Here is a 22,358-nt window from a genome sequence, read left to right as displayed (position 1 = left end):
ATTTTCTTTAATGCTCAGAAATCATATTTCTATTTCAGGTTATATTTTATCTTGGCCAGTATATTATGAATAAAAGATTATATGATGAGAAGCAACAGCATATTGTGTATTGTTCAAATGATCTTCTAGGGGATTTGTTTGGAGTGCCAAGTTTCTCTGTGAAAGAACACAGGTAAATTCTTCAGTTTAGTCCATTGTAAAAAGTTAGCTGGGCAATGTTTCAGTTCACCTCCACTCTCATTCCCTTTGGTCAGAAAAAAATTGTTATAACATATATAAAAGACGCTAAAATTTAATTCCTTAGCAATATAGCATGTTGTTTGAGAAGGTGAGTTTTAAAATTTTAAAAACCTGGGTTTCAGACCTAGCTCAGTGAGTCATTTAGTAGCTGTGTGATTATGTAAATTGACTTAATTCTCTCTAAACTTTAGTTTCCCCCATTTGTAAAGTAGAAATAATACAAATACTTCATGTGGAGGTGATGAGAAGACCTTGTGTAAAAAGCATAGTGTTTGGCATATAGAAAGTATTCAAATATTAACTATAGTTACTGAATATTAAAAAGTACTGCAGTCACTTCCGAAAATCTTTATTCAACCTGTGATAAAGGCTTAGATTTGAGCTTTAACTACTTTGGAAATCCTTTTTTTGTATACCATTGTGGTACTTACTCAGCTGAATTTAGTTCATGTAACATTTTGAGAATTGTTCTACTGGAGACTGGAGACTTTTGTAGGATTATTTTGTGAACTGAAGACTTTTTTCGGTCATTCATATCTCATGTTTGAAATCCTGTCCCATTTGGTTTATCACAGTCTGTATGGGGCCTTAGCATGTATATCTTAATAAATGGGGTAAATACTTCTCACCTGAAAGAATTCAGTAGATTCCACTGGTATTTAATGCTCAATAGTAATAAAGCTAAAAGGGTGGTAATTAAATGGGACATCTATAACTTTAAACCAACTTCATTAACATAAGCATATAATTTATTATTAAACATTAAGAAAACATGGCAAGAAAGCTAAGAACAAGGATAAATGACTATAGTTGGTCATTGAAAGGTATTTTTTTTGCCTGTCATTTTTATATTATGTGCAGATGTGTGTTTTGACCTAGTTGTGAACATAAATTTAATTTCATCTTGTTTTTTTTTAACCTTTATTTTAAAAAAATTTTTTTAACCTCACCTGAGGACATTTTTTCGTTGCTTTTAGAGAAAGGAAGGGAGAGAGAAACATCAATGTGAGAAAGAGACATTGATTAAACATCAATTGGCTGCGCCCAGAGCAGGGATCAAACCAGCAATCTAGGCATTTGTCCCAACTCAGAATCAAACCGCAACCTTTTGGTCATGGGATGAAGATTCAACCAACTGAGCCACATCGGCCAGTACTCATCCTGCTACTTAATTTAACATACAAGCATCTTTCCATTGGCAAACTACTTCTATTTAATATTTATTTATATTATCATTGGGCTATAAGCTTTAATTGTATAAATTTACGTAGTAACTAGCCCTGGCTCTGTAGCTTGGTTAGAGTGTTGTCCTGATACGCTAAGGTTGTGGGTTTGATCCCCTATCAGGGCGCATACAAGAATCAACTGATGAATACTTAAATAAGTGGAATAAGAAATCGATGTTTCTCTCTCCCTCTCCTCTCATCTCTCTCTCTTTTCCTCTCTCCTCCCCTTCTCTCTTTCCCCCTTCCCTCTCCCTCTTCCCCTTTCTCCCACCTCCCTTGTCCTCTCTCTTTAAAATCAACAAATAAAAACTAAAAAAAAGAAATAACTATCAGTGATTTTGCACCATTTGAGTATTGAATCTTCTGGTAATGTTTTGAGATGTAACTTATGATAATAAAATTATCTTTTCTTTTTAAAGATTTTATTTATTTTTAGACAGAAGGGAAGAGAGGGAGAGAAACACAATGTGTGATTACCTTTCCTGTGCCCCCTACTGGGACCTGGCCTGCAACCCAGGCGTGTGCCCATGCCTGGGAATCAAACCGGTGATCCTTTGGTTTGCAGCCCAGTGCTCAATCCACTGAGCCACACCAGCCAGGGCTTAAAATTATCTCTGACCTGAATTCTTACATGCTGAGAGGTTATACACTTAGAAATTACTGACTTGGAGAAAGGATATTGATAGGATTATTGATTTTTGTCAGCTTAAGGAACTCTATATCATCAATCCCAAGGGTAAAAACTAGTTGGGTTTCTCACTTCCCCCTTAACCTTGAGAATTAGAAATGATATCTTGTGACCAGTAAACATTCTCTACACTCTTTAGTTAAAAAAACATACTATGACATCACTGAATGCTGGAATAAGTGAATTGTCTTCCTATTACGATATAAGTTTCATGAGAGCAGAGATTTGGTTGTATTATATTCTTTTCCCCCAGTTTCTAGAACAGTGATTGGTATATAGTAAGTTCTCAGTCTATACTTATGAAATGAATGAATACTGAGTTATCTTTAATAAATTTTAAGATCAAGAAAGAAAATTCATTATTAGATTTCTGGTCCAAGGTCAATTAAAGTCAAAATGATAATCAAATTCCTATAGTGGGTTTTCTATAACACTACTTTCTTAGGTAGTCTACTTATAAGCACGGAGCTTGAAAATTTCTGTTTGAATATAAGTACATATAGTAACCCACTTTCTGCATTCATACCTATTCTCTGGGGTTGTTTGGTAAAGTACAAACAAACCACATTTCAGGAAAGAGACGTAAAATCTTTCAGCTAGAGAAACCTCAGTGATTGCAAAAAGTAGCTGTATGTAATCATTCTGCAACTAATTATGGTGTTTTTTTAAGATTTAGAAGCTTGATATAATTTGAGTGCAGTGATACAAAATTTGGTTTGAAAAAATTTTGATTTGTGTTCACTAATTCGTAATATATTTAAAAGTCTAGTTAAGTCCAGTTTAATAGTTTTATTTTAAAATGTACATTTCTTATTTTGTTTCTCCCTTCAAGGAAAATATATACAATGATCTACAGAAACTTGGTAGTAGTCAATAAGCAGGGTAAGTGAAGTTTTGAGTACCATAAACTTATACCATAAAAATATTTTAAAGACATTTTGTGCATATCCAGCCATTTTATAATTGATTCTCTTTAAAAGTTGCTGTAATTATATGTTTACTTTTAATAAAATAATATAAATTTAACAGGAAGAAACACATATGAACTAAACATAATACCAAGGCTGTAATGCAGATTTACAATATGTAAGGTTAAATGTCCTATTATATCAGTTTAAGCCTTGGGATATTAGAGTTAGAATTTGTTTTGAAAGGTAGATCATTTTAAAAGCTTCTGCTTAATAGAGATGTAACCAAACCTGAAATGTATTGAAAGGCTTGGGTATTTGAAAGGTAGGATCATTTGAAAGGGTGGGTATTTTTTGTTTTTGTTTTTGTTTTACTTTTGTAATAGACTTTTGTTTACCAGTTTGTTTAGGTAGGTGGCATTTCACTTAGACTTGTTCTTAACTGGCTATTTCGGTGTCACTTACCCCTTTAATAATCTGACAAAAGCACTGGGTTCTCATTCCAGAAAGATACATATAGTGGTGTGCTGACAAATGTTTTAACAACCCGCTCTCTGGTGGAAGAGGCCTGATTTGTAGGAGCTGCTGATTTCCATGGTGTGAATGCTTGCACCATGACCATTTTCAGGCCACAAACGTACAGAAGTGGGAAGAGGTGTGCACCCAGAGATGCTCGGAGCCAGCTCCAGTACACCACGTGTTTCTTAAAGCCCAGCCCAGAAAGTCAGTTAAGAACTGTTCTCAGAAGCTTGTTTACTTCCCAGGATGAACTGACCACTCGTTTTTGCTCCCACTATTTTGTATTTAAATATTGTTATATTGCTTTGTTATAATAGTTTATATTTCTCTTTCCTGTATCCTCTTTAAGTCTGCATTCTGCATCACAAACACACAGTACAGTGTTTTATTAATATGGTCTTTAGTAAATGTGTTGAATACTTATTCTTCCAAAGTTAGGATTTAATACCCAGAAAAGGGCATCACCATCTGTCTTACCCAGAATAGAGGTGATGATTAGTCTGGTGACTTCAGCATTTTACAAAGCTCTTTATGAAATCAAATGGAGGCAAATAAACAACTATAGTATCTGTAGTAGTATTTTCAGTTATTATCTCCAATGTATTCATTGGTAGAATTTTGAAAAGAACAACAAAAAATAAGTAAACATTGGTCTGTTACTGGGAAAATGATATGAATGAGATGGTAACTTGTAGATTACCTATGTTTTTTTCCATTCTGAGTTTGTTTCAGGTTTCAGTTGAGCAGCATTAACTTCAGAACTCACAGTGCTGTACACCTTGGCACACCTAGTGTTGTCTTTTTATTACATCTGTTTTGTAATGTCTATTATATTAAAGCAAATATAACATGTTTATGTACAACTTAAAATAAGTGTTATACTTTGCTCATAAATAATATAAAGAAGAAGTAAACTATTATGATGTATAAAACTTCAAATAGTTAATGCTCAGGCCTGACTTCCCTGTTAATGTGAAAACATTTTGGAGCAAGCAGGAAAGTGCATTTGATTATGTTCTTTAGTAATTTCTGTATCTGAAACTTTGACCTTTTTTTTTGAAACTTTGACTTTTTAAGCTCTGTGTCTACACATCCAATTAAAGACTAAAGTCTCCTACCTGAATGAGTTCCATCCACTTTAGTTCTCTATCTTCCATCCATATCTTCTACAGCTTCTGTCTTGGGTAGAATCTTGGAATCCTTAGCTCCTTTCTCCCTTGCCTCGCATGTCAGACACCTGGTTTTTACCTTTTTAATTTCTCCAAAATTGATCTTTTTTCCATGCCTTAGTTTAGATTTTAATACCTTTTCATTTGTATTATTGCAGTTAACTGTCTAATACTGGTTTTCCTGCCTCTGCTCTTTTCCTTCTATTTTGGCTGAGTGATTTATCATTTCTGTGCTTAGAATACCATTTAGTGAGGAGTTCCTTATTGCTCTCTGGATAAAATATACCTTGCTTGTACACTGGCAAGTCAGTTTTATCTCTTGGGTAAAACCTTTTTAATGGGGAGTGGATGTAGCAGTGCCGTAGGGAAGGTTCCGAAGGAGCAGTTGGGAAGAATGGGTTGAAGCGGGATTGCCTGCATGAGTGCTCCTTGCTGTTTGCATCTTCTTGCTGTTCAGTAAGACACCCAGGATCCTCTGTGATCCCACCTACGTTCCAGTTATGTGCTGCCTGCAGTTTCCTGCAACAGCACTGATAGTTCACTTGCAGATGTTTTTTTAACACGGTGTTCCCTCCTTCTGGAATGGCCCTTCCTAATCCTGTTTCTACATCTGAAATGGAAACTTCCCTGATTCCTTGTTCCTCGGACACTGCCCTGTCTCTACCAAATAATCATTGCTCTTCTTCGCCACTGATTTATCTTACACTTGTATTGTGTTCATTATACCTTATTATTATTCTTAATGCATTATTAAAATTGAATTCTTACTTACATCTCCAGAGTCTGGCACAGGGATGGCACCTGGGAGACATGTTTATTGTTTGTTGAAAGGTTAAATTGTGTAAGCAGTTTGTCCTGGACTATATATTGAGTAGCTCTTTCTTAGTTTGTGCTTTTCTGTTTTTATTTTCTATCAGAACCACCAGATTCAGGCACCTCTGGGAGTGACAATAGGTGTCACCTCGAAGGTGGGAGTGACCAAAAGGTAATCTTGAAGTTAACTTATTCCAGTGTGATTCTTGAAAATTGGGAAGCTTATTAAAATTGGAAATTAGCTGTGTGGTGTTACCACTTAAGTTGTGGGTCTTTTCCCTTTAATGCCTAGGACTCTGTGCAAGAGCTGCAGGAAGAGAAACCTTCATCCTCGGATTCGGTTTCTAGACCGTCTACCTCATCTAGAAGGAGAACAGTCAGTGAGACAGGTAGATATGAATATTTAATTGTCATTTTCAAACAGCTTTTTAGTGTTCATTTTCTAATGAGATTAGTACACTTAAGCTTGATGAAATTGTTGTGCTTTTATGCTTTAGATGAATGAATTTCTGAGTTTCATTTTCATTTTTATGTGATTTATTTGGTTTAAAAATTGCTTTCTTAGCAACATTTTTCTGGTTGACTGACGACAGCAGGTACAGTTTACTGTGCCCCCTGGCTTGTATACTTAGCCGGTTCTCTAGTCAGGGTGATAGAGGACAAGGATATACACTCAGTTTTACTTATTCTTGGTCACCTTAGCAGTTAACATATTTAATTGTTCTAATGTGACAAAACATCAGTGAGTTTTAAAATGATAGTGTCTTAGAAATAAAGATGAGATAAAGAGAATAGTTGAGCATTTTTGCAGAGAAAAGATAGTGGACGAGGAAGCTGTTGTCTAATCAGAAGTCATTATAACAAACTGTATGAATCCGGTGAAAGAAAACAGAATAGATAAACCCACACTAGAATCTTGTACATGAGGGTAGGAAAGGCAGAGGATGTCTTACTAAATACATGGCACTGGAACAAAAGGTTAGGTTTATGTGAGGAAAAAAAGATCAATTTATATTTATAATTTATGCCAAAGTAAATTCCAGATTTACCTTCTAAGTATATTAAACATTTTGGGGGGTTTTTCAGAGAAAAAATTTTGTACCTTAAGAGTTGATTTATGACAGCAACCCTAGATTGTTTAATCCAAACTCTAGAAAGATTAAATTGTGACTTAATAGAGAAAATGTTCTGAAAGCAGCTTAAAAAGCTTTTAAAAATAATATTCTGCTATTACTGTGGACAGAGCCAGTAAAAGTGTTGACTTTTGAAACAGCAGTTTAATTTCACTGAGCTAAATTTTAGTACAAATAAATAATCATGACAGCTTAATTTCTAAGTAAATCTGTGTAGCAATTTAATTAACTTGTTTTTCCTTACATATCCAGAAGAAAACTCAGACGAATTACCTGGTGAATGTCAAAGGAAGCGCCACAAATCTGATAGTATTTCCTTTTCCTTTGATGAAAGCCTTGCTCTGTGTGTAATAAGGGAGTTACGTTGTGAAAGAAGCAGTAGCAGCGAATCAGCAGGGACTCCATCAAATCCGGTAATCTTGTTTAAATGAAACGTGGCTTATTTTAACAAGACTTATTTTTAAAATCTAATTTTGGTAGTTCTAATAAGCATTCAGATAGAATGCTCATGTATGATATTTCATTGCTGCTGTAGACAGTGATAAAATAATTGTTTCTTACCTTTTCTTTTTGAATTTTTGTGAGTTTATTTATGCGAAACTGGTGACATATGCCAGGGAGCAAGATCTCAGATGCTCCCGGTAAATTTTTTTTTTTTTTTAATAAATTTATGTATATCTTCCCCAACCTAACCCTAGGTTTGGGGAGAATAGTGTAAGATAGTGGAGTTGCATTGGGGTGTGTTGGTCAAATTAGTACCAATATTAATAGTTATTTCTTTAAAGATTTTTAATTTATTTTTTTAGAAAGGGGAAGGGAGGGAGAAAAAGAGGAAGAGAAACATCAATGTGTTGTTGCCACTTGAGCGCCCCCTACTGGAGACCTGGCCCCATCCCAGGCACATAGGCTTGCTGGTAATCAAACCGGTGATCCTTTTGTTTGCAGTCTGCTGCTCAATATTAATAGTTATTAATGTCACCCTACATACTGGAGAATTTTGTGCGCCACTTTACTAATAGTATATTCAAATAAATTGGAGTGTAGTCTGAGAATGTAGAAGTTTGGTTATTTTTTAAAATAAGGGAACAAAAATAAATTTAGTTAGATATTTTAGGATTTTAAGGCAAATTGTCTTGAACATTTAGAATAAAAAATATTTTTTACTACAGTTGTCAGCTAATAAGTTGGCAGAGTCTGAGCTTCATATTTGCCATATATAGGTGTAGACATCAGGAAGGTCTGTTTACTGATACTATGAAATATGGTATATTATTGCGTGGATAACAAATATCAGTACTTTTGATGGACAAAAATTCCAAAGTATTACCCAGGAATAAAAATTTTAAGAGATGTCACTGAAAGTAGTTTTTTTTTTTTTTAATATATTTATTGATTATGCTATTACAGTTGTCCCATTTCCCCCCCCACTCCACTCCATCCTGCCCACCCCCTCCCTCCCACATTCCCCCCCCATAGTTCATGTCCATGGGTCATACTTATAAGTTCTTTGGCTTCTACATTTCCTACACTATTCTTACCCTCCCCCTGTCTATTTTCCACCTATCATCTATGCTACTTATTCTCTGTACCTTTCCCCCCCTCTCCCCCTCCCACTCCCCTATTGACACCCCTCCATGTGATCTCCATCTCTATGGTTCTGTTCCTGTTCTAGTTGTTTGCTTAGTTTGCTCTTGTTTTTGTTTTAGGTGTGGTCGTTAATAACTGTGAGTTTGCTGTCATTTTTACTGTTCCTATTTTTGATCTTCTTTTTCTCAGGTAACTCCCTTTAACATTTCATATAATAAGGGCTTGGTGATGATGAGCTTCTTTAACTTGACCTTATCTGAGAAGCACTTTATCTTCCCTTCCATTCTAAATGATAGCTTTGCTGGATACAGTAATCTTGGATGTAGGTCCTTGCGTTTAATCTTGGGTAATGTAATGATGATGTGCCTTGTTGTGTTCCTCCTTGGGTCCAGCTTCTTTGGGACTCTCTGAGCTTCCTGGACTTTCCTGAAGTCTATTTCCTTTGCCAGATCGGGGAAGTTCTCCATTATTTGTTCAAATAAGTTTTCAATTTTTTGTTCTTCCTCTTCTCCTTCTGGCACCCCTATAATTCGGATGTTGGAACGTTTCAAGGTGTCCTGGAGGTTTCTAAGCCTCTCTTCATTTTTCCAAGTTCTTGTTTCTTCATTCTTTTCTGGTTGGATGTTTGTTTCTTCCTTCTGGTCCATACCATTGATTTGAGCCCCAGTTTCCTTCTCATCACTATTGGTTCCCTGTACATTTTCCTTTGTTTCTTTTAGCATAGGCTTCATTTTTTCATCTGTTTTTCGAACAGATTCAACCAAGTCTGTGAGCATATTGATAACCAGTGCTTTGAACTGTGCATCCGATAGGTTGGCTATCTCTTCGTCACTTAGTTGTATTTTTTCTGGAGCTTTGAAGTGTTCTGTCATTTGGGCCATTTTTTTGTTTGTTTTTCTTGGCGCGTCTGTTACTTTAAGGGGCGGAGCCTTAGGTGTTCACCGGGGCGGGGTAATGCTGGTCGCTGCGCTGTGACGCTATACGTGGGGGAGGGGCCGAGTGGGAGCAATGGTGCCCGCCTCACTCTCCTCCGGATTTCAATCTTTCACTCCGATACCCACAATCAACCTGGGCCACTCTGGTGCTGGTTCCCGAGTAAGTGGGCCTGTGCGCACTCTGGGCCCCTGTGGGTCTCTGCAACAACCTCTCCTGTGAGGCTGGGAGTCTCTCCTGCTGCCGCCCCAACCCCCAGGGGCGCTTTCAATCAGAGGTTTGAGGCTTTATTTCCCCGAGCTGGAGCCCTGGGTTGCGCGGTATGCTTCGCTCCCCACCGTTCATCTGGTTTATCTGCGGGTGAATGTAGTGCCACGGGGTGCTACCTGCCGCTCTGCCTGCCCCGTTCTCTGCCACTCGGAGTCCGGCCCTCTGGGTTTATCTGTGCAAATGTGGGGCCGCTGGGTCTGCTAGTGCTTGGACTGCCTGCCCCGGTCGTCCCACACTCCACCACAGCCACGCGAGTCCTCTCCACCCCGGTGCCCGTCTCCGCCCCTCCTACCGGTCTGGATGTATGTTTATTTTCTATTTCCTTGGTGTTGGTCCCCCTTGCTGTTCGATTCTCTGTCAGTTCTGGTTGTGCGAGGAGGCGCAGTGGGTCTACTTATGCCGCCATCTTGGTTCCTCTCCCCCTGAAAGAAGTTTTGTAAAGAAGTTTTTTGCTAACAAGAATACTTGACAAATGTAATATTTTTCTTGTCATTAAATGTTGGTCTTTGAAATATTACTAAAATTAGAACATTTAGGACATTTATTAGTGGTATGGCAGTGCCTTATGGCCATTGTTCTGGATTGAACCAGTTGTGATAGTAACCCTATTCTTTTTATGTATTCTAGTTACTTGTGTTATCTTCATTTTTCTCTTCCAAAGCAGCGATTTTAGGCTTACAGATAAGAACTCTACAATTAGTATTTAATAGAGCTGTTACGTATGTTGGCCACTAGATGGCAGTAGGGGAGCAAGTTTATTCAGTAGATATTTACTGAATAATAAGTCTTTTTTAAAAAATTACTTTTTCTTTTACTATTTCCTTTAATTTGCTTATTTGAGTAATCTATTTTTTAAAAGATTTTAGTTAATTTAAGAGAGAGGGAGAAGGAGAGAGATACACATTGATTGGCTGCCTCTCACACACCTCCAACTGGGGACCTGGCCTGCAACCCGGGTGTGTGCCCTGACTGGGAACCAAAACAGCAACCTTTCGGTTCACAGGGCACTCAGTTCGCTGAGCTACACCAGCCAGGGCTTGAGTGTCTTTTCTATGCCAGGTCCTATTTGGTACTGGGATACAGTAGTAGTCAAGGTAGATATTGTCCCTGCCCTCATGTTGATGTTGATATAACATCAGCAGTTTAATAAATAAAACATTTAGTAATGCTGTGAATAAAATACAGGTTCTTGAAAGCAAATAAGTGTCACCTGAAAATTGAATCCAATAAAAAAACTTGACATATACACAAACTCCATGTTTGGATAATTTTATTCCTTACAATCTCCCGTTAAAAAAATGTAACTTTTTTTTTTTTCCAGAATTCCAGCTAAATTATACTTAAAGTTCTTGTGCTTGCTTTCCTCCTGGAACCACCGCCTTGTTATGAAAGCCATGTAGAGGGAAATCTAATCTTTTTTATTTTTTGGTTACTCCTATCCTAAAAATCTCTCCCTATTAGAAGTCTTGTTTTTTAGTTTAAGTCCCTAGCTGTAAAAGCTTTTGGCAGGGCAAAAAAAAATTTTTTTTGTTTTGCTTCATATAAGAATGTTGTAGTCATCATTTGGTGTCATCATTTACCAGCTTGTAAATGGAGTTAAAGGAAAGTGCATTTCCCTTTTATCTTTTCAGTTTAATAAACTTGTGGCACCAAGGCTACATATTCTAGGTCTGTACCAGGCAGTTTACATGATAGCTTATTTTATTATCTTGGGAGCCTCAAACTTCATTTACTGATGGGAAAACTAAGACTTGAGGGTTTCAAATAACTTATCTCGAAACTAATAACTGTCACAATTGGAGTTCAGACAAAACCAGGAATTTCTGACTTAAAAATTTAAGATCTTTCCAGATAAGCCTGTGTGATGCTTTTTAAATACACAGTATTTAAAGTTTCTGGGTCATTCTTTTTTGAACGTTAGCCAGAACTTTAAAAAACCTTTAATATTGCTTTCTTCATATACTTTAGAACCAGGGTGGGCAAACTTTTTCTGGGAAGAGCCAGATACTAATGATTTTGGGCTTTGCAAGGCCATGTGGTCTTTGTTGTAACCACTCAACTGTGTTGCTATAAGGCAGCGGCAGCCACAGATGACAGGTAAACACGTGGGCATTGCTGTGATCAGTAAAGCTTTATAAAACTAAGTGGATGGGGGGCCAGTTTGCTGACCCCTGCCATAGAGGATGCATTCTGAGATTTAATTTTTCTTGTGATTTACCCCCTTATTCTAAACTTAGTGTACTAAAGACTAGTTCATTGAAATACCCAGTTTGTTAGGTTACTTTTATTAAAAGTGTTGTAAATTGACTTCTGAATTTAACCTGATTGTTAATAGAACCCTTGTTAGGAATTAGAACTTCAACTTGACAAATGCTGCTTTTACCACTGCTTTCTTAACCTCACTGTAAAAACCAAAACAAAACAGTATTTTGACTTCAGTGGTTATAAAATAGTATGTTTTTAAAAATGATGGAAATATATTAGACATCATTTAATTCAAACTCCTTTCATAGATGAAATCGCTGTGGCCTTTACAGGTTAAATATGTCCAAGGTTTAATCTCCACTTAATGGCAGTTCAGAATAAGAGTGTAGGTATCCTGATTCCTAGACTTAATGGACTTTTTCTTGTTGTAGCCTTCTGCTTTGCCTATGTTCCTACCCTTACCCACCGACAGCAGATACTATTTCTGAAAAGTTTATTAGGCTCTTACACTTTCCTTTTTAAAAAAAATTTTTTTAATGACTGAAACAAACCCATTCGTTCTTGCTGGGCTTCTACCTCTCTTCAGACTTGACCTCGGCCTCCCCTCAGGCCTTGTGTTTCAGAGCAGGGTCTCTAAAGACATCCTCGTTGATGACAGTTTTGTCTAAGGGGATATCCACAGAGTACCTTATGAGCGTGAGATGAGTGTAGTTATAAACTTTCTCAAAAAACCAGATCTTTGACTTCTCAGCAGTTTTCTTGCCTGTGGCAGGTAGCTGTCACATTGTGGGGACAGCAGTCAATTCCAGCCACCAGAGCGTGGCTGCAGGGTCGGTCTGGGGCGCTGTCATCAGTGTTCTCAGGTTGACCATTCTGCATCTGAAGTAGCGTCCGGCCAGGACCAGCACCACTTTCCTGAGTTTCATAAACTTGCCCGTTTCTACAGCAGCCACTCAGGTCTACAGCACAAAGGAGGTTCTTACACTATTAATTAGAGACCTAAAGTGAACAATCACATGAGCAGACACAGAATTTTTTCTTAAAATAGCTTTCAAAAAATTATTTCTGGAAGATCTTCCAAAGAAATTCTCAAAGTTCATTATAAAATATAAATCTCATAATTATTGCTTTGTAGTAGCTACTAGCATTCTACCAGTCTGAAGATACAAAGGTGATTGAGACATGGTCTTAATTCTTTAAGTGTGTGTAATTCAGATAAGAAACAAGTGTGCATAATTCTGTTCTTCATAATTTATGTGGGGAAATATAGTGAATAATATATAAGTAGTAAAGATAATTCAGGGAGCTCTTTTAGTTATGATTTGACAGAGGCTTTGGCAAAAAAGGGTGAGCAGGACTAAAAACTTGTTATTGCAGTTAGAGAGGGAAAGTGGAAGTTGAAGTGCCAAGTTTGGTTTAGGAAACAGTGTAGATCTGACCGATAGTTAATATTTTTGAGGGGGAGGGAGTATGTTGTTGGAGATAAGCTGAAAATGTTAATGTAGTCAAACTGTATTGTGCCTTGAACACCTAGTAGATTTGGCATTTTTCCTTAGTGTAATGGGGTTTTGGACAGGTTAAATAATGTATTGAATAGTAATGACCCAGAATCCTAATGTAGGTGTCAGTGTGCAAGATAGAATTGAGGAAGAATTAGAGACACAGGATGTAATGTAGGAAGCCGTTACAGAGGCCAACAAATAACGTTCAGTGTCTTTTTCCCCCACATTTTAGGATCTTGATGCTGGTGTAAGTGAACAATCAGGTGATTGGTTGGATCAGGATTCAGTTTCAGATCGATTCAGTGTAGAATTTGAAGTTGAGTCTTTAAACTCAGAAGATTATAACCTCAGTGAAGAAGGACAAGAACTCTCAGATGAGGATGATGAGGTAGTTTTTTTTCTCTAATTCTAAAAGTTTTAAAGTACTTTTCATATTTGTTGATTGATGGGATTGAAATGATGCATTCAGATTTCACTTGAAATACTTGAGCTTGCTATGTTCAGACTAGAATATTGTTATGTGAACTTGAGGCCTTATAGTTCCTTGTCTTATTTATGTTTTTATAAATACACCAAGAAGTAGGCCCTAATAAGCATTGCCATAATAGTCTGCTGGTTTTAAAAAATAATTTAATTCAGTTCTCCTCTGTTAATATTAATTTGCTTTTTACTAAAGTGAAGCATGCATGTAGTTACATAAAGTCACATAGTATTTCTAGATTTGTTGCCTACATTTCTGACTGATTCATTGTTATTAAATACCTTCATATTTATGAAATAAGATGCTTATAATGAATTTCTTGCTTTATTCATTTTAAACATCCTGTCTGACTTTTTATCATAGTGGCTCAGGATTTCACTGATCTCCATTTCTCCCTCTTTGCACTCACTCACTCCATTTGACCTTTGTCTCAGAATTTCTTACATATAGTTGTATATGCTATTTATTTAGCACTTAACCGCTAAGAAGCTTTCCTGGTTGAAAAAATAATGGATTTATTTTGTTAGGTGTATCAAGTTACTGTGTTTGAAGCAGAGGAGAGTGATACAGATTCATTTGAAGACGATCCTGAAATTTCCTTAGCTGTAAGTAGTATACATGTATTTTTAAGGTATCAAAAAATAACAGTGAAGTCAAGATTAGAATAGGTCTAGTCTACTCCCTGACATGAGATAATTTTTATAACATTAAAAATCTTTACACTTTTAATGATTTAAAGCAGCAGCCCCAAACCTTTTTTGCACCAGAGACTGGTTTTGTAGAAGACAATTTTTCCCTGGACTGGGGTGGGGGGAATGGTTTCGGGATGATTGAGGCTCACCTGCTGTGTGGCCTGGTTCTTAACAGGCCTGGACCAGTACTGGTCCACCACCCAGAGGTTGGGGACTCCTGATTTGAAGCATTTTTGTTCTTTGATTTGTTGTGTTGGGATCTGTTGCTACATTTTTTAGTTTTTTGAGCTGGAATTTGAACTTTTAAAGAACACTGTTATGGAAAATTTCCAGTATGTATAGCATATCTAATATTGCCAGTGTACTTATCACTAACCTCTAATAGTCACCAACATTTTGCCAGTCTTTTTTCTTTAGAGGGGAAAGGAGGGAGAAAGAGAGGGAGAGAAACATTGATGTGAGAGGGAAACATCGATCGGTGCCTTCCGTTCATGCCTCACCCAGGGGACTGAACCTGCAACCCAGGCATGTGCCCTGACTGGGAATCGAACCTGTGACCTTCCAGTTTGCGGGAGGATGCTCAACCAACTGAGCCATACCAGCTAGGGCCATTTTGCTAATCTTGTTGAATAGAAACACTTTCATATTATTTGTATTAGAATGTGGTGTAGGATATGCCATTAAAGAAATCAGGACTTAAACATTGTATTGCCTCGCTGGGTTCCTGAGGTATTTGAATTTTTTTTTTTTTTAAGATTTTATTTATTTATTTTAAGAGAGCAGGGAGGGGAGAAAGAAAGAGAGGGAGAGAAACATCGATGTGTGGTTGCCTCTCACATGCCCTCAAGCGGAGGCCCAGCTCACAACCCAGGCACATGCCCTGATGGAGAATCAAATTGGCAACCCTTTGGTTTACAGGCCAGCACTCAGTTTACTAAGCCATACCAGCCAGGGCCTGGAAGTTTTATTAACTGAATATTTGCTTTAATTTTTGTTAATGTTGCCTTTTATATTTGAATAGGGAATCTCATTTTTTCTTTCTGAATTGGAAACAATTATCCAGATGCAGAAGTGAAATTGTAAAATAAAAAAAAAATTTTAATCATTCTTATTTTTCAGTTACAGTTGACATAGATTATTATATTAGTTTCAGGTGTACACCCCAGTGATTAGACATTACATGACTTACTAAGTGATCATCCTGATAAATCTCAACCCATCTGATAGCATGCATAGTTGTTAGAATGTGATTGCCTGTATATTCCCTACTCTGTACATTACATCCCTGTGACTATTCTGCAACAACCAAATTGTACTTCTTTTTTTTTAAATTACTTTATCGTTGTTCAGTTACACTTGTCTGCGTTTTCTCCCCTCCACTCCCCCTGACCCCACCAATTTGTACTTCTTGATCCCTTCACCTTTCTCACCTGTCCCCCAAACCCCTTCTCATCTGACAACCATCAAAATCTCATATATATATATATATATATATATATCGATATCTATAGGTAGATGAGATAGGTAGATATAGATATAAATATAGATATCTGTCTATATATTTGTTTATTTTGTTTTTTTACAATCAGTTGTTGATAGGTATGTATTTATTTCCATTTTATTTTTATATATTGATTTTAGAGAGAGAGGGTGAGAAGGGAGGGGGAGAGACAGAAACAGACAGATACCGACCTGTTGTTTCACCCATTGATGCATTCACGGTTGACTCCTGCATGTACCCTGACCAGGGATTAAACCTGCATCCCTGGCGCACTGGGATGATGCTCCAACCAACTGAGCTACCCGGCTAGGGCTGTTCATATTTTATCCTTTTTCTTCTTCTTCTTAACAAAGACCCTTTCACATTTTATACAATATTGGTTTGGTGGTAATGAACCCCTTTAGCATTTTTTTTGTCTGAGAAGGTCTTTATATCCTTCATTTCTGACTGGTCCTTTTTTATGCTGTTGAAGTTCCCACTAAGTTCATTGAGCATAGCCAGTGTTTTGAACTATGCATTTAGTAGATTGCTTGTCTCCATTTTGTTTAGTTCTTTTTTTGAGTTTTGATCTGTTTTTCCATTTGGTCCATGTTTCTTTGTCTCCTCATTTTGGCAGCCTCCCTGTGTACATTTTTATGTATTAAGTAGAGCTGCTACATCTTTCGAGCTTGGTAAACTGGCCTAGTGTTGTAGGTGTCCTGTAGCATCCAGTGGCACAGCCTCCCAGGTGCACCCCCATATGGGCTGTGTATACCCTCCTCTTGTAGTTGAGCCTTGATAGCTGTTGGCATGTCTATGGGAGGGATTTATGCCCAGTCTGATCAGCTGCAAAGCTGGCTGCAATCACCCACCTTCACCCACCATGATGGATCGGCTGTTCAGGAACTCACCCCACAGAGCAGGATTTACTTCATCAGGGCTCTGTTGCCTACTGAGTCCACCCCTTGAGTGTGTTGCTTATGGTTGGGTGGTGTTGCTTCAACATGGTCTGCAGCTGTCCACTGGTTGCACTGGCTGTGGGGCCTCCCAGGAGGGTCAGTCCAAAGTCAGCCATGCCTGTATGCTGCTCGGGGCCACCACGCATGAGCTACAGAGTGATTGCAAATAGCTGGTAATTGTGCTGGGCTTGGAGGTGCCCAGGAGAAGCCAATCTGCAAATCAAGAGTGGCTGCTGCTAGTGCCAGGCCTGGGGCCACTTAGCAAGAGGTAAGGGTTTGGGAGTTCACTGAGGCCAGTTGTTGCTTGTTTGAGAGATTTTAGGAAAATCTGAAGCATGAGCCAAGACAAGCCATTAGTATGGAAAAGCCACTGGAAACAGCTTGAGTGGGTCCAAAAGTTGGATGGGGCAGGGACTCAGAATCACTAGGGTAGAGTAAACAGTGTGAGCTAGGTTGATGGAGACTCAGATATGGTGTCTGCCTGTGGGCTTTGTCAGGGGAGGGCTAATCAAAGGAACAGTGTCCTCTGCCAGCACTTCTATCTGGGAGAAAGCTGTCCCCCCAGCTCTTGCCCTGATGCTGGGCAATTCAGTTTCTCCCTCTGTGTTTCTGGTGCCTTTCAGGCTGTTGCCCCAGCACTGGAACTCAGAGGGAGTGAGTTTGAGTAAGTCCGTGTGCAGGCCCTTTAAGAAAAACTGCCTGGGATGCCAAAAGCCCTCTCTTTCCCTCAGCCTTAATCCCTGCTGGTTTTTACAGCCAGAACTTATGGGGACTTCTCTTCCTGGCACTGGAACCTTGGTCTGGGGGCCCTGTGTAGAGCTGGGACCCCTTGCTCCTGATTTTTATCTGCCATGCGTGGGTGTAGATCTAGCTTGTTACTGTCCCTACCTGTCCTACCAGTCTCGATGTGGCTTCTTTAATTCCCTAGTTGTAGGACTTCCATTCAGCCAGATTTTAGGCGGTTCTGAATGATGGTTCTGTAATTCAGTTGTAATTTTGATGTGGTTGTGGGAGGAGGCGAGTACTGTGTTTATAACTATGCCGCCATCTTGACTGAAAGCAAAATTGTAAAATTTTTGAAAAATTTTTTGCTTTATTAGAAAATAATTCAAGTAAGTAGACTCATTTGGTGTCAAGTTGAGTGAAATGTTTCAGACATAGATCTTGCAAAGTTTTTAACTTTTTCAAGCCCCCGTAACCCTTGATATCACAAGACCTTTGTATTTGGTTTTATCAGTTATAACAACCCTGCTTCAACAACTTGAAAGAACCAATGTGGGAGAATGAACATTCTTCATCCTTCTTGCTAATGTCTTATGTCACTTCTTGGGCAATTTAAAAATGGTTACATTATTCATGGCAAGATAGGTAGGACCTCTTATGGCAAGTGTAACACATACAGCATCCTCAGGCAAGACCCATGCTTCAGTTAAGGCAAGAAGATAAGCATTTGTGCAGTAAAGAGGCGGGGGATGTGAGGGGAGTTTCCTATCCAAATTGCGTGGGGAAAGGTTAGGGAAGGAAGTTGGGATAAATTAAAAGCAATGAGCAGTTACAGAGTTGAGAACACAGGAAAGGATAGGCACGTAATGGGTTACATTTTGGATAGTGACAAGGATGACAGATTTTAGAACTAGCAGTGATTGTTGAAGAATGATTTAGCATTGCATTGTGAGTGAAGGTAGGGAACACTCAGCTGAGACCTGGTTCTAGAATACTTCTAAGGGAGTCCGTGGCAGGCTGAGCAGTAGTTTCAACTAGATTCATTGGGTGGACTACGGGCACGGGGTACAGGGTTGAGCCTTTAAGGAAAGGGAGTGGGTACAGTTCTCATTACAGAGTAGAAGATCAATCCCATTGCACTTGCTTCAGCTCACTGCACTTTATAGGTTCATGGTTAAGCATTTACCTGGAAAAAAAATACTTAAAGTCTCCTACTTGAAGACAGACTGTTTACATGTTGACTGCTTTATATAAAACATGAAATGCTGAAAATTGAGCTGTGTGATACATTTTACCTTAGGCATATTAAAGGTGTTAGTGTTCATATGGCTTGGTTATTACAGGGTTACAGAAACTTAACTCTGTCTTATTTCATTGAAGGACTATTGGAAGTGTACTTCATGCAATGAGATGAATCCTCCCCTTCCGTCACATTGCAACAGATGCTGGGCCCTTCGTGAGAATTGGCTTCCCGAAGACAAAGGGGAGGAACAAGGAAACATGCCTGAGAAAACTGAACTAGAAAACTCAACACAAGTAGAAGAGGGCTTTGATGTCCCTGATTGTAAAAAAACCGCAGGGAATGATTCCCAAGAATCATGTGTTGAGGAAAATGATGAAAAGATTACACAAGCCTCCCAGTCCCAAGAAAGTGAGGACTTTTCTCAGCCATCAACTTCTAGTAGCATCATATATAGCAGCCAGGAAGACATTAAAGAGTTTGAGAAAGAAGACACACAAGACAAAGAAGAAATTGTGGAATCTAATTTGCCCAGTAATGCCACTGAACCTTGTGTGATTTGCCAAGGCCGACCTAAAAATGGTTGCATTGTCCATGGCAAAACAGGACATCTTATGGCGTGCTTTACATGTGCAAAGAAGCTGAAAAAAAGAAATAAGCCATGCCCAGTGTGTAGACAACCAATTCAAATGATTGTGCTAACTTATTTCTCCTAGTTGCCCTGCTTATAAGATTAAGATTATAGCACTGGCCTGAGTGGCTCAGTTGGCAAGGGGTTGTCCTGTAGACCTAAGGGTAGTGGGTTCGGTTTCCATCCGGCACATACCTAGGTTATAGGTTCGAATCCTAGTTGGGGCATATAGGGGAGGCAACTGATCGATATTTCTCATACCGATGTTTTCCTTCCTCAATAAACATGTCCTCAGGTGAGGATTTAAAAAAAGAAAAAAGAAACTGTAGTGTTTGTAATGGATAAATTTGAAGATAGCCAGTATTCTCAACTATGGCATATCATTTCTGCCTCTGATAAGATCTTTTAGGAAAAAATCCACTTAAATTTCTTTTTTATTTTAACTTCCTACAACTGTATGGATACCACTTAGTAATAGAAACAGCCTCGCTCCCCCTAAAAATAGTTTAAGTAGGACATTTAAATGTAACTTAATTAAGTACCTTTCATGTAAGGAGAAAAAGTTTGTGAAAGATTTAATTAGTTAAATTTTAGATATTATTAAACCTTTCAATCCTTAGTTTCTCTACTCTTTCAGCACCTTGTAAAATACTCTTTCTAGATAAAATATAAATTGGTAGTCATATTTACTGTGTAAGTAAAAATGTTACTCAGCTTCTCTGGTGGAGTAAAGGATAGGTGGTAATGATGTCAGTTTGAGAAGCCTTTGAAAGTAACCCTCATTTACCCACAGACAAAACTTTCAGTCCAAGGCATCTTAGCCTGTATATCAGGCTCTTTTCTGCGCCTAATTTCAGGATTTGGTGCAGTCTGTTGGCTAAATTAAGAACTTTGAAGTGCCTTTGTGGGCTGAATTTTGTGGTTCTTAGGTTTCAGACCTTTGCCTAAGGCCAGGTTTAGAAACCAGTGAATTCACAAAGAATAATTGGGAAATTGAATAAACAGGACTGTCTTTAAACTAGCTGGAAATGTCATTACGTTGCTCTGAATTGTCCAGAAATTTTGTATCACTTTAAGAATAGTAGAGTCAGAACATAGGATTCTAAAATATCTCAAACTGCATAGATTAACATCTTGATTTATATTTAATTATAAATCATCAGCAAAATAGTGAAAATAGCCACTTTGATTGACAGTCCCAGTGTTTGACGCCCATGTATGACAGTTATACACACTCAGGTGAGGACAACAAAATTCATGGAACTATGTTTAGAATAGAACTGAAGTGTGATTTTGCCAGTTACTAATTAAACTTTAAAATAATAACCACACACATAAGTTGCCTGGTGTAGGAAATAAATGGCTGACGTGCTTATTACGGTAGCCAAAGAGTATCCTCAAATACAGTGAAGCTTTATTAATTTTGGATTTGTAATACTTCAAGTATAGAATTAAGGATCTTTTCTGAGAACAGTTGGTAGTAAGAATTAAATTATAAACACTATATTCAGGGTATGCTAAGGCAATGATTATGCTATTTATAAAACATGCAGATCTGTGCAAATAATCTCATTTATCATGCCTACACATTGCTACAGTAGTCTTATTTTCTTTTAAAGATTTTATTTATTTTTAGAGAGCTAGGAAGGGGGAGAGAAAGGGAGAGAAACATCGATGTGTGACACAGGTATCGACCAGTTGCCTTTCGCACACCTCCAACCAGGGACATGTGCCCCGACTGGGAATTGAACTGGTGACCTTTTGCAGGGGGGCACTCAATCCACTGAGCCATACCAGTGAAGGCCTAATATACTAGTAATGTTCATTTTATACTAGAATACTTAAATTTATTTTATAATAAAATTAAATGTTTAAGAATTGTTTCAAGAATGTGATTATTGGATTTTACAAACAACATTTATTAAAATAGATATTATACTTGAATATCATCTATTTGTGTAATCAAAGGTACAAGTCCGAGTATGCTTATTTTCGGAATGGCCATGCCTGCTCGCTTTGGAAATACACATGTCAGTGGGCAACCTGATGTAGTTGGGAGCCTCTGAGGTACTAAGGTCAGCTTGAGAGCATGTCAAAATTTAGTAGAGTTGTGAAATGCTTTGTCCCCTGTCCTGTTCACTTGTGTTACCTCATGTCAGGGTGTCAGGTGGCCTCTCAATAAATAATAGTGGACTGTCTTTTTCTGGAAGGGGTGTAGCCCAGGCAGGGAGGGGAGTTAGGGCTAGCTAGCCACTGTGCCACTTGTCAGCATGAAAAATCCCTATTGGACTTGCCTATAATTCTTTGTGTCATCTATAAAACTGCATCCCGTGGGACCAGGAACATCTTGGTTGCGGTGCGCAAACAGCTGCGCAGTAAGAATGTATCGAATGGGCCCCGGCCGGGTTGCTCTGTTGGTTAGGGTGTCACCTAATAGGCCGGGTTGGCGGGCTCGATCCCAGGTCAGGGCACCTAGAAGGGTCAGCCAATGAATGCATACATAAGTGAAACAACAAAATCGATGTTACTCCTTCAGTAATTTATTAAATGAATCAGAGCATTGGGACTTGCTTGAGTCTTGACTGGCTTGAAATCAGGAGCTTGTGGGCCCCCAAACCGAACCAGGGTTAGCTGTTGGCCTCATTTAGTGTAGATTTTTATTTTTAATAAGGGTTCTAAAGACTGGTTAGTGGTAGGTCTGTAGGCTTGTGGTGATATCTGCAAGTTACATGGTGTATTGTGAAGAGTTTGGCTTGCTGCACTTTCTGGTGGTTTGGATTCTAAATTGGGTTTTGATTTAGTATTTACAAAAATTTTCTTCAGTTTAAAAATATCAAAATTGTTTACATTGTGGCCACATTATTTAGGATACAGCCAGTTTTCAATTATATATGATAGGGAATTTTTGACATTTACAAATGATACTTTCATAAGATATGCAAAAGCATCAGCACATGAG

General features: G+C 38.1%; 1 protein-coding gene and 1 pseudogene across 2 annotated transcripts in view; one reads left to right on the top strand and one right to left on the bottom strand.

The window, feature by feature from the left end:
- MDM2 (MDM2 proto-oncogene) overlaps positions 1-21,281 on the top strand; it is a 45,623-nt gene extending 24,342 nt beyond the window's left edge. For both annotated transcript variants that reach the window (XM_024576282.4, XM_053921171.2), the window contains 8 exons: positions 39-172; positions 2,987-3,036; positions 5,668-5,735; positions 5,856-5,952; positions 6,949-7,109; positions 13,426-13,581; positions 14,202-14,279; positions 18,909-21,281. In XM_024576282.4, coding sequence (XP_024432050.2) covers positions 39-172; positions 2,987-3,036; positions 5,668-5,735; positions 5,856-5,952; positions 6,949-7,109; positions 13,426-13,581; positions 14,202-14,279; positions 18,909-19,484 — 1,320 coding nt within the window. In that variant the 3' untranslated portion in view covers positions 19,485-21,281. The remainder of the gene's footprint in view (positions 1-38; positions 173-2,986; positions 3,037-5,667; positions 5,736-5,855; positions 5,953-6,948; positions 7,110-13,425; positions 13,582-14,201; positions 14,280-18,908) is intronic.
- On the bottom strand, positions 12,225-12,620 carry LOC112319062 (large ribosomal subunit protein eL27-like; annotated as a pseudogene).
- Positions 21,282-22,358: the final 1,077 nt, after the last annotated feature.

The sequence above is a fragment of the Desmodus rotundus genome, chromosome 3 (assembly GCF_022682495.2).
Source record: "Desmodus rotundus isolate HL8 chromosome 3, HLdesRot8A.1, whole genome shotgun sequence".
Classification (NCBI taxonomy): Eukaryota; Metazoa; Chordata; class Mammalia; order Chiroptera; family Phyllostomidae; genus Desmodus; species Desmodus rotundus.
The sequence above is the reverse complement of the archived record's forward strand: the minus strand, read 5'-3'. Positions and strand labels throughout refer to the sequence as shown.